A 12,460-nucleotide genomic window follows, 5' to 3' on the forward strand; every position below is an offset into this window, starting at 1 on the left:
ATTCTGAGGGAACCTTATGGATCAGAACCAAAAAATTGGATTCAGGTGGCTTGATGACCTAGTTTTCAAAGCAAAAGTAGAAATATTCTATATGATGACAAGGAAAACGTGTTCATGAGTGTGCTTAGGGAAGGAATTAATAGGATATAAAAAGGCTTAAGCAAGGGAAAGATGGATAAAATGTATTCCCTCCTACTTCACCCACTAAGTTCAGTTAAATGTGTACTTGCACATATGTACATATAGTACATCTATACGTGTGTGTGTGTGTGTGTGTGTATGTGTATTAAGATTCTGAAAGACGGAAAGGAGTGAAGATGAGTTAGGGACGTTGGCACCTGATGAAACACTGGGTGCCAGTAGGAGGCCTCTGGAGGCCTGATCTCTCACCTCTGCCCAGTGTTTGAGTAGCATCTTCTCCAACTCCCGGGTGTCAGTAGAGGTTTAGTGGGAAACCTGGACTTCTCTCCCGACTTGGCAGTAGTGAAGTTGCACCCCACTTCTTCTATTGGCGTGGTTTCAGAGGAGGCTGGCTAAAACTGAACATCCACTTTCATAAAGTCCAGTTCTTCAATTGTCTCTAAGGACCATGGTTTTGTTGTCCTGTGTAGAAACATTGGAACTCAAAGGAACACAGATTATTCCTATGTTTTTTTCCTAGATATTTTTAAATTTTACGTTTTATACATTGTGATCTATTTCATATTCATTTTTATAGAAAGTGTGAGGTGTATGTTTGGTTTAAATTTTTGAAGAGGGAATCCAGTTATTCTAGCACTATATGTTGAAAAGAATATCATTTTTTCATTAAACAGCATTTGCAAGATCTTCGAAAACAGATGGGAATATTTGCATATTTCTGCATATGTATACATTTTAAATTCTGTATGTGTAAGATTGTTTATTTCTGTGGCATCGCTATTCTTTTTTGTTCATCGACATATCCTTATGACAATAGCACATTAACATTATGACACTAGCTTGTTAATTAATTCTTGAAATCAGGTAGTGTGAATCCACCAACTTCCGTCTATATCAGTTCTAAATGAGCTTCTTGATATTTACAAAAAAGCATGCTGGCCTTTCAGCTGGGATTGCATGGAATCTGTAGATCAAATTAAAGACAATTGACATCTTAATATATGGCTTTCTAATCGATAAATAACATATACCTCTCCATTTATTCAGGATTTCTTTTATTTCTTTCATTATGATTTTTTTCATCAGTAGTTTTCAGAATAGAGATACCGTGTGTGTGTGTGTGTGTGTGCGCGCGCGCGTGCGCACGTGCGCACATGTTGTGTGTTGTGGTAAATTATGATGTTTATCTGATTTCAAATTCCCATTGATCATATTTGTATATTATTGGCTTCTGTATATTGACTTTGTATTTTGCCTTTGCTGAAAACAGTTACTAGTTAAGGAATTTTTTAAAAGATCTTTTTGTGATTTTTCTGTGTAGACTTACTCTGTATCTTTCATTTTTATTGTCATATTGTATTCGTTTGAACTCCATTACACTCTTAAGTAGAAGTCCTGAGAGTAAACACCCTTGTCTTTTTTTCCCAATCTTAGGGTTAAGACATTCAGTCTCTCATTCTTAAGTATGATGTTAGATACAGGCTTTTTGTAGATTCCTTTTATTTAGGTCAATGAATGGATTTTGAATTTATTGAAATATTTTCCTACCTTAATTTATAGGAGTGTGTGGTTTGAATTCTTTAGACTGTTTATATGATGGATTATATTGATTAACTTTTGAATATTGGAACAGTTTGCATTCTTGTGATGAATCCCACTTGATCCAGATTTATTATTTTTTATATATTGCTTTGTTCTTTTAGCTACTGTTTTTCAGTATTTTTACATTTATGTCATGGGGGATATTGGCACCTACGTTTTTCTTTTCTGAATTTTCTTAGGTTTTGCTATAAGGATAATACACACCTTATAAAATGATTTAGGAAATAGTCTTATATCTTGTATGTTCTGAAAGAGATTACAAGGTCTGACAGTTCAGTTCGTTAACTTGTTGCAACGATGTTGCTAACCTTTTTTGATGTCAGAGGGATTATCCATTATGAATTTGTACCAACTGAACAAACATTTAACCAAGTTTACTTTATGGAAGTGCTGCATTAAAAAGTTAGACGACCTGAACTTTTCGCCAACAATTCATGGCTCTTGCATCATGACAGTGCACCAGCTCACACGGCACTGTCTGTGAGGGAGTTTTTAGCCATCAGACAAATACCTGTACTGGATCACCCTCCCTACTCACCTGATTTGGCTCCCAATGACTTCTTTCTTTACCGAAAGATAAAAGAAATATTAAAAGGAAGATATTTTGATGACATTCAGGACATCAAGGGTAATACGATGACAACTCTGATGACCATTCCAGAAAGAGTTCGAAAATTGCTTTGAAGGGTGGACTAGGCACTAGTGTCGGTGTATAGCTCCCCAAGGAGAGTACTTTGATGGTGATTGTGGTGATATTCAGCAATGAGGTAGTACTTTTTCTATGATGAGTTTGCAAACTTAATTGTCAGACCTCATATGTAAAATTGATATTATTTCGTCTTTAAACATTTGGTCGAATGCACTAGTTAGCTCATATAGTCCTGGAGCTGCTTTTTGAACTACATATTTTTGACAACATATACAAATTCTTAAATAGATCTATTTAGGATATTTCTTTCTACATGAATGAGTTTGGTAGTTTTTATTTTTAGGAAATGTGTCCATTTCATATGAATTGTCAAATTTATAGGCATAGAGTTTTTCATAATACTCTTTATTATCTCTTTAATATGTCGTGTCAGTAGATACATCCCTTCTTGTTTTTATTTCTGATATTGATCATGTGTTTTCTCATTTTTTCTGTGTTGATTTTTATCTTTTTTTTTTAAGTCTTTACAAATATGTAACCTTTGGCTTCATTGATTTTTCTCTGTTTTCAATTTTATTTTTTAGTCCTTATCATTTTCTTCCTTTTGTTATCTTTAGCTTTACATTCTGTTTGTAGTTTCTTAAAGTGGAAGCTTAGAAAACTATTTGGAGGTCTTTTCTAATGTGAAAATTTTAAGATATAAACTTATCTCTGAGTACTATTTTAGCTGCATGCTGCTAAATTCTATGTTTTGAACAGTCTTGTTTTTATTTACTTCAAAATATCTTAATGTTCTATTAGATGTCCTCTTTGACCCATGGTTTAATTGAAAGTGTATGAATTTAGAATTATTTTGTATTTTTCCATATAACTTGGTGTTACTGATTTCTAGTATAATTTCTCTCTATGGGTTGAGATCACACTTTATATGATTTCTTTATAGTTGTTAAGATTTGTCTTACAGCGCAGAATGTAGTCTATCTTGATGAATGCTTCATGTGCATTTGAGAATAATGTGAATTTAGCTCCTTTTTAATCTATTGTTTCTGGGTTTTGAGGATATGGTTTTTACAAATGCTGCTTCATCTCTTCTAGCTGTAATAGTGTAATAGTGTGATATCTTCCTGTCTCTTTTCTTTTTCTGTGTTTTGTTTTCCTGCTTTTATTCTCCAGTGTGGTATGAGATGGCCACAAGTGCCCTAAACAAACAGACTTGTTTCTCTTGCCCATGCAGATTTCATTGAGTAGATAGGAATATGTTTCCAGGTAAATCTTTTGGCAGTGGCTGCTGTGACCATTTCCCAGAATGTCTTGTGAATGGAAATTTCTCAGGATTCTTCATGATCTTTCCTATGAATTCTTGGTTTGGCTCAAGGAAAATTTTGCTAGTGTGTACAAATCCTTTATGTCTGTGGAAGAACTGCATAGAACAGTGTTTATTTTTTTTTCCCTCCTTCTTTTTGGGATGCATGGGGGCTTGAGTGTGGTGGATATTGTCAAAAAGATTTTCTATTATGTTAGACCAGCTTTTTCTCAGATCTTTGGCTAGAAGAAACCGGCTTTTCTCAGAGCTCTTTTTTTTTTTTTTTTAAGATTTTATTGGGGAAGGGGAATAGGACTTTATTGGGGAACAATGTGTACTTCCAGGCCTTTTTTCCAAGTCAAGTTGTTGTCCTTTCAATCTCAGTTGTGGAGGGTGCTGTTCAGCTTCAAGTTGTTGTTCTTTCAGTCTTAGTTGTGGAGGGCACAGCTCAGCTCCAGGTCCAGTTGCTGTTGCTAGTTGCAGGGGGCACAGCCCACCATCCCTTGCGGGACTCGAGGAATTGAACTGGCAACCTTGTGGTTGAGAGCCCGCGCTCCAACCAACTGAGCCATCCGGGAGGCAGCTCAGCTCAAGGTGTCCTGTTCAACCTTAGTTGCAGGGGCGGAGCCCACCATCCCTTGCGGGACTTGAGGAATTGAACCGGCAACCTTGTGGTGAGAGCCCACTGGCCCATATGGGAATCAAACTGGCAGCCTTCGGAGTTAGGAGCATGGAGCTCTAACCACCTGAGCCACCGGGCCGGCCCCTCGGAGCTCTTTTGTCTCTCCCTATTGTTGGCTTTGGATTGCAGGTTTCTCCACCACTTGAGCACCCCATATAAGATATCTGGGAAGCAAAAAGAAAATCTTGAAACTGTGATCCATGTCATTTCTTATGTCCAAGAGTCCACTTTCTTTCCATTTTGTAGCATCTTCATTTGTTTTTCAAATTTTTTTCCCCAGGGATTTGTATTTGAAAGAGGGAGGGCTGGGGTTGCTTCATCTTGGCCAGCACTGGACACATCAGTTTTTGTTTTTGTTTTTAAGTGACATCATGGATGGGGTAGAGAGAGAGAGAGAGAGAGGCTGACTGTGTCTTTCTGAGTGCATGAATTTTTAATTTTGGAAATATAACCAGAGACTATAGACAATACATGACAAAAATATATGGCTATAAGCACCTCTCAATAAGAAATGTAAGATTCAAATGATGTTTTCCATTTTTGTCATTTTAGGATATTACAAAGTTGACATCCACATTACGAGGAACCAGGAAAAACAAGAGAAACCTTTGTGGCAAGTAATATTCAGTGACAACAAAACATTGAGTAGAGAAGAGCAGAAAGTTATAGCAAAACCAATTAATCTGGATATAACTCCAGAATTTCCACAAAAAATGCCCTGTAAGTGTGACTCATGTAGAATGAATTTGCCACTTGTTTCTGAATTAATTGTTAGTGATAGAAACTATTCAAGAAAGAAGGCTGATTACATGAATGTATGTGAAAAGTTGCAGCTTGATATTAAACATGAGAAAACTTATACTGGAGAGCAGTCTTACAAATATAATAAAAACGTGAAAGCTCTCAGTCGTAAGAAAAATCATCAGATATTTGAAACTATGGAGAAGTCCTTTGAATGTAGAGAACTTGGAAAAGTTTTACATAATGAGGCTATTGTCTCTGTTACAGCTCAGAGTTGTCAAACAGGAGAGGAATTCTGTCAGAATGATGAATTTAGGAAAAACTGTGATAAAGCAACTGTGTTTAACCAAATGAGAGCTGGCACAAGAGAGAAATGCTTTGATATTAATGAATGTGAGAGATCGTGTCACAAAACCACCATTGTGGAATTCAATAAAGTTTGCAGCATTACAACAAACTATGAATGTAATGAAAATGAAAATAACTTCAACAGCAATTCACCCTGCACTCCACCTCAGCAAGCAATTACAAAACAGCAAGCTTTTGAAAGGAGTAAATGTGAAGAAAACTTGAGCCAAAACTTATCCCATCTAGTACGTCAGAAGATACAAAGTGGAGATAAGTTCTGTGTTTTTAATAGAGGTGCAAATGACTTCTCCCAGGAATTACACCTTACAATGCATCAGATAACTCAGACAAAAGAGGAAGTCTACAAGAGTGGTAAATATGGAGAATGCTTGTATCAAAACTCACTTTTCTGTGTACATCAGGAAAGTGACACAAGAGAGAAGTCATTAGAAAGTAATGAATGCAGGAAATCCTTTTACGAGAAAGCACACCTCATTCAGCATCAGAGGACCTGCTCAGGGGAGAAAACGTGTGAATGTGAGGAAAGCAAGAAATCCTTTTGTTCAAATTCACTCACTATTCACTATCCTGCTACTCATATGGGGGTCAGTCTCTGTGAATGTAATGAATATAGTAAAACTTTCTATCAGACATCAGATGCTAATGAACATCTGACAATTCACAGAAAGAAGAAGCTTTATGATAACAATGAATCTGGGAAATCATGCAAGAAACCTTCCCTCTTAGTACACCAGACAGACACAGAACTGAAACCCTATCAGAGTAATAAATATGGGAAATCATTCTTCAAGATGGCACAGCTCAAAGAACATCAGAGAATTCACACAGGAAATAAACCCTATGACTATAATGAATGTGGGAAACCTTTTCCTCACAATTCAACTCTCAGAGTACACCAGAGATTTCACACAGGTGTAAAATCCAATGTATATAATGAGTGTGGGAAAACTTTCTCCAAAAAGTCAAACTTTACTGCACAGCAGAGAATTCACAAAGGGCAGAAACCTTATATGTGTAATGACTGTGGGAGATCTTGTGCCTGTAATTCAACCCTTAGAATTCCTACAGGGGAGAAATCATATGAATGTCATGACTGTAAGAAGACTTTTGCGTATAATTCAGCCCTCAGAGCACATCAGAAAACTCACACTGGGGAGAAACTCTATCAATGTAATGAATGTGGGAAAACTTTTTCCCAAAAGTCACACCTCAGTGCACATCAGAGAATTCATACAGGTGAAAAACCCTATGAATGTAGTGAATGTGGGAAAACCTTTTCTCAGAAATCAAACCTCAGTGGACATGAGAGAATTCACAAAGGGGAAAAACCTTATGAATGTAATGAATGTGGCAAAACCTTTGTCTTTAAAGCAGCCCTCATAGTCCATCAAAGAATTCACACAGGAGAAAAACCCTATGAATGTAGTGAATGTGGGAAAACTTTCTCCCGGAAGTCATATGTCAGTGCACATCAGAGAATTCATACAGGGGAGAAACCTTATGAGTGTAATGACTGTGGGAGAACTTTTGCCTCCAATTCAGCCTTCAGGGTACACCAGAGAATTCACACAGGGGAGAAACCCTATGAATGTAGTGACTGTGGGAAAACGTTTTACATGATATCACACCTTAGAGCACATACGAGGACTCACACAGGAGAGAGACCCTATGAATGTACTATATGTGGGAAACCTTTTGCCCTTAAATCAAAACTCAGAATACATCAGAGAATTCACACAGGAGAGAAACCCTATGAATGTACTGAATGTGGGAAAACTTTCTCCCGGAAGTCAAATGCCACTGCACATCAGAGAATTCACACAGGAGAGAAACCCTATGGATGTAATGAATGTGGGAAAACTTTTGTCCGTAAGACAGCACTTAGAGTACACCACAACAGAATGCATAGCGGAGAGAAAACCCCTATGAATGTAATGAATGTGGGAAAACCATTGTCTACAAAGCAGCCCTCATAGTCCATCAAAGAATTCACACAAAAGAGAAACCCTATGAAGATGACGACTGTGGGAAAACTTTTGCAGACAGTTCATCCCTCAGGGCACATCAGATAATTCACAGGGGAGAAACCCTGTGCATATAATGAATGCAGGAAATTTTTTGTCCCTAAGGCAGCCCTTAAAGTACATCACAACAGAATGCACAGAAGACAGAAAATCCTTGCGTGTAATGAATCTGGAATGTCCTCTAAGAACTCATACAACACAGTGGAGAATCTCATGACAGACTGGCAAATTGTTTCCTTTAACTGTTTTTGTTCTAGGCACATAGCTTGTCTGAATTTCGCAGTACAGTCGTGAAATATGATACTATTACATTTAAGCTAAGTGTGGCCTTAAAAAGTCTCCTTATATTGTTCCCTGTCTGTGTTATACTGGAATGGAGAAATTTCCATGGAAGACTTGTGTGCTGTGTATTGGACATAGAATATAAGGTTAAAGAAGCTAGAGTCTGAATAATTGGGTGAATCAATTCCCTCCTAATTTTTTAATTCCTCTCTGGCTTTTTTTAAGCCAGAATTAAATTTGTACTCTGTTGAGCTTTTACAGATTTCGGTCTCTTGGTTAAATGTATATAGTTTAGGCAACTCACTGTTAGAGTGGGATGAAATGCTGTAAATACAATAAATGTAAGAAGACCTATCAGAGTTCAACCTATCATTCTACATCAGAGATTTCACATGAGGAAGAAAACTTCTGTCTATGTCCTGAATAATCAGAAGACTTCATTAAAAATCATAGAAATCTTAGGGAACAACACAAATGCCTTTACCACCAACTGAACTTCATTAAACATGAAATAATTAAGATTAGACTAAAATCTTGAATTTTGATAACTAATTTTTGAACACATACTGAGTTTGCATCAGATAATTTTTTCTGAGGAAATGTATCACTTTCAAAATTGAAGATAAATTCTTGGCAGAAAAACAGACACACGGACCAATGGAATAGAATTGAAAACCCAGAAATAAACCCACATAAATATGAACAGATAATTTTCGACAAAGAATCCAAAAACACAATGGAGAAAAGACAGTCTCTTCAATAAATGATTCTAGGAGAATTGGAAAGCCACGTGCAAAGGAATGAAATGACTGCTCTCTGTTACCATATACTAAAATTAACTCAATATGGGTCAAATACCTAAACTATAATACCTGAAACAATAAACTGCATAGAAAAAGCATAGGAACTAAACTTCTGGACGTTGAGTTCAAGGATGATTGTATGAATTTGACTTCAAAGACAAGGTAAGTAAAAGCTAAAATGAGTGGAACCATATGAAACTAAAAAGCTTCTGCACAGCAAAAGAAACCATCAACAAAAAGTCAGCCAACCCAATGGGAGAAGATTTTTGCAAACAACGCCTCCAATAAGGGGCTAATATCCAAAATATATAAGGAACTCATACAACTCAGCAACAAAAAAAACAACCCAATTAAAAAATGGGCAGAAAGAAGACCTGAATAGATATTTCTCTAAAGAGGACATACAGATGGCCAATAGAGCTATGAAAAAAATGCTCACCCTCACTAATCCTAAGAGAAGTGCAAATAAAAATCACAATGAGATCTGACCTCATACCGGTTAGAATGGCTATCACCAATAAGACAAACAATAAGTTTTGGAGCAGCTGTGGAGAAAGGGTACCCTCATACACTGTTGGTGGGAATGCAGATTGGTGCAGCACGATGGAAAGCAGTGTGGAGTTTCCTCAAAAACTTAAGAATAGAATTACCATATGACCCAGCAATCCCTCTCCTGGGTACATACCCAAAAAACCTGAAAACATTTATCTGTAAAGATACATGTGCTCTAATGTTCATTGCAGCTTTATTTATGCAATGGCCAAGACATCGAAACAAGTGTCCTTCAATAGATAATTGAATAAAGAAGATGTGATACATATACACAATGGAATACTATTCTGCCATAAGAAAAGATGAAATAGTGCCATTTGCAACAACATGGATGGAACTTATGATTTTTAGGCTAAGCAAAATAAGTCAGAAAAAGCTGAGAACTATGATTTCACTTGTGGTATATAAAACTAAAAACAACAACGAAAGAACAAGACAAACAAATGAAGAAACAAAAACTCATAGACACAGACAATAGTTCATTGGTTACCAGAGGGTAAGAGGGGAAGGAGGTGGTAGGTGAGCGTTGAAGGGATCAAATATATGGTGATGGAGGAACTGACTCTGGGTGGTGAACACACAACATTATATATAGATGACGTATTACGGAATTGTGCACTTGAAACCTATGTAACTTTACTAACAATTGTCACCCCAATTAACTAATAAAAAAAAGTACATTCTTCACCTAGAATTGATGTACCAAAACTTGTGCTTTATATGTAATACTAAGTTTTATAGCAAATACAGAAGGAAATATTTCCCTATGCACAAACACTGTGGTATGTGAAGTTTTAAACATTGAAGAATAACGTGAACTCTGGAGAACACCAATAAATGTTTGTGAGTATTGTCTGAGCTATGGGACGCATCTGTATGGGTATGTAACAGATTTCATTACTTCTTCTAGTAGGAGGCAGTAGTCAAACTTGCTCTGGTCAAGTTCACTTTCCTTTTTTGAGTGACAGTCTATGTGCTCTTCTGTTTCTTCCCTCAGCTTGATGCTGTTAGACTTTGGCCTGCCTGCTGTGTCTGAATATTGGTCTGGCCCCGTTTTTCTAGGAGCTTGTCTATCCATGAGAAAAGGACTCTTGTGTGAATGTGTGTGTATGTGTGTGCATGCATGTGTGTAGTGGATTGATTCTTACATGCTCTTTTGACCTTCATTTTATGCCATTTATGGTTCATTTTACGCTGAGTATTTAAAAAGCAAGTCTTCTTAGCCCTCTTGTTTGCATGTAGCCTGAGCATCCTGTCTAGGATCTTTTCCCAAAACCATGGTGCTTGCTCGCACTGCAGCATTGCAAACGAGTTAATTTCTACCCTTCTTGAATAGCAGGCTTTATAATTGGAATTAAAATCAGGGCTACTTTTGTGTCAGAAGCACCATATTGGTATTGAAAAACATTCACATTTTGGGAAACTATATAGTCTTAACCAAGGAAATGTTTGGTCAGTCTGTCATCATTTCAGGAAACATGGTTTGGTCAGCACAGAGAAATAAGTAACTGAAATACTAATTTTTAAAACCTGGACCACTGAAAACATATCAACCCTGGACACGTTGCTTTCTGCAAGTATGATCTGATAGAGTATGTGGAAAATATTCAGGTCAGTTGATTCTCTAAGTTTTCTATTCCCCATCTTGTGTTGATATGGTGTGAGGGAAAACGATGGTATAATTGTTAACACTAAGTGGAGAACAGGTATTTCTTTTACACTGACTTATCAGCACTTAATTTAGCAGCATCCCTGCCAAAGAAAAGAGCCAGTAGTAAGAGCCCATCGCTGGATGAAGGCTCTGTCATGGGCCTCCAGAGCTAGCACACCTTACACTGGATCAGCTCTCCTGGCTAGACAGTTTCAGCAGCTAAGAGAGTGTGTTTGCCTCTCTTCAGTGTCTTGACATGTTGATTCACAAAAGTTTATTGCACAACCAAAAGGGAAATGAAAGTCAGAAGCCATCTCCGTCTACACGCTTGATTTTTCAGAAAACTGTTGATTTACAGAAAAATAAAGGAAATTATCTAACCTGGAGTACTTTAAAAAAAAAAATTTAAATTCACTTGAGGTTAGAATAGTTGTCGATTTGAAGAAAAGTTACAAAACTAATTCGTATATATTCCTCACACATTTCCCCTTTTTAATATTTTTCATTACTCTGGTACATTTGTCATAACTATCATTGATAGAGTATTAAATAAACACATTATTTTTCAGTTTTTCTCTATGGTGTTTTTGTATCCGAAGATGTCATCCAGAATACTACATTACACTTAATTGTCCTGTCACCGTAGCTTCCACTGGTCTGTGACAATTACTCGTGCCTTCCATGTTTTTTATTACCTTGACAGTTCATGAGTACTAGTCAAGTATTTTGTAGAATATCTCTTAGTTTGGGTTTTTGATATCTTTTTTTTTTTTTATGATTGCATTGGAATTAAGTGTTTTTTGTAAAAAGACCACATAGTTAAAAAAACACCATTTCTCATCCTACCAGTAGTATGTGCTGTCAACATGAATGATCACAGACACTGCTAAGCGTGGTCACCTGGTTTCTAGTTAGTGACCCTCAACTTGAAAGCATTTATAGCAAGCACCAGGCTTGCAACTTGGTAAAGATTTGTTTCATGAATTACTAGTTTTTCAAGTTGTACATAAAATAAGATCAGAATCCTTCATATACCATTCTGACTTTAATGTTGGAAACATCATAAACAAGTTAAAAACTAGAACATCCAGTATTTTTAAATCGCTTTAAGCAGATCCAGTTCACAGTCCAGATTTTTGGTTTTTAGTGTTTGTTGGAATATAATGAATGATTGCAAATGTTTGGCAAAACCCCATGTCAATTTCTAATAAAAACTGATGAGACAAGTAAAGAGTTAACAGGAGCGGGCTTGTGAGCTAGAAGGAACGAGCTTAAAATATAACCAGTTGATTCTAAAACCTCTGGCTAGCACTGCGCCTGCAAGCTGACAAGCACCTTACATCCACCATAGGTGGGGGAACAGAACAGTTCCTAATTGCAATGGCAAACCCTGCAAACTAACCAACACCCAACATAGATGGGAAGAGAACAGTTTGCAATTACAACAGTAACACCCTGCAAGCTGACATCCATCATAGAAGGGAACAGGACAGTTCCCAGGAGAAGACAATTGTAGTAGCAGCCCCCCTGAAAGCAAACAAGCACCCTACATCCTGCACAGAAAAACATAAAACCCCAGAACTACTGCTCATTGGTGCAGCTGTGCCTATTGGGCTCTGCCCTGGCAAAATTCCCTTTGCCAATATTTCTCTTCCAAACAG

General features: G+C 36.9%; 1 protein-coding gene across 1 annotated transcript in view; it reads left to right on the plus strand.

The window, feature by feature from the left end:
- Window positions 1-10,006, plus strand: part of LOC109439108 (uncharacterized) — a 36,129-nt gene extending 26,123 nt beyond the window's left edge. The window contains 3 exon segments of the mRNA XM_019719324.2: window positions 4,930-7,406; window positions 7,409-7,563; window positions 7,565-10,006. Of these exon segments, the coding sequence (XP_019574883.2) occupies window positions 4,930-7,406; window positions 7,409-7,563; window positions 7,565-7,805 (2,873 nt within the window). The 3' untranslated portion in view covers window positions 7,806-10,006.
- The last annotated feature ends 2,454 nt before the right edge of the window (window positions 10,007-12,460 follow it).

Source organism: Rhinolophus sinicus, linkage group LG01, assembly GCF_036562045.2.
Source record: "Rhinolophus sinicus isolate RSC01 linkage group LG01, ASM3656204v1, whole genome shotgun sequence".
Taxonomy (NCBI): Eukaryota; Metazoa; Chordata; class Mammalia; order Chiroptera; family Rhinolophidae; genus Rhinolophus; species Rhinolophus sinicus.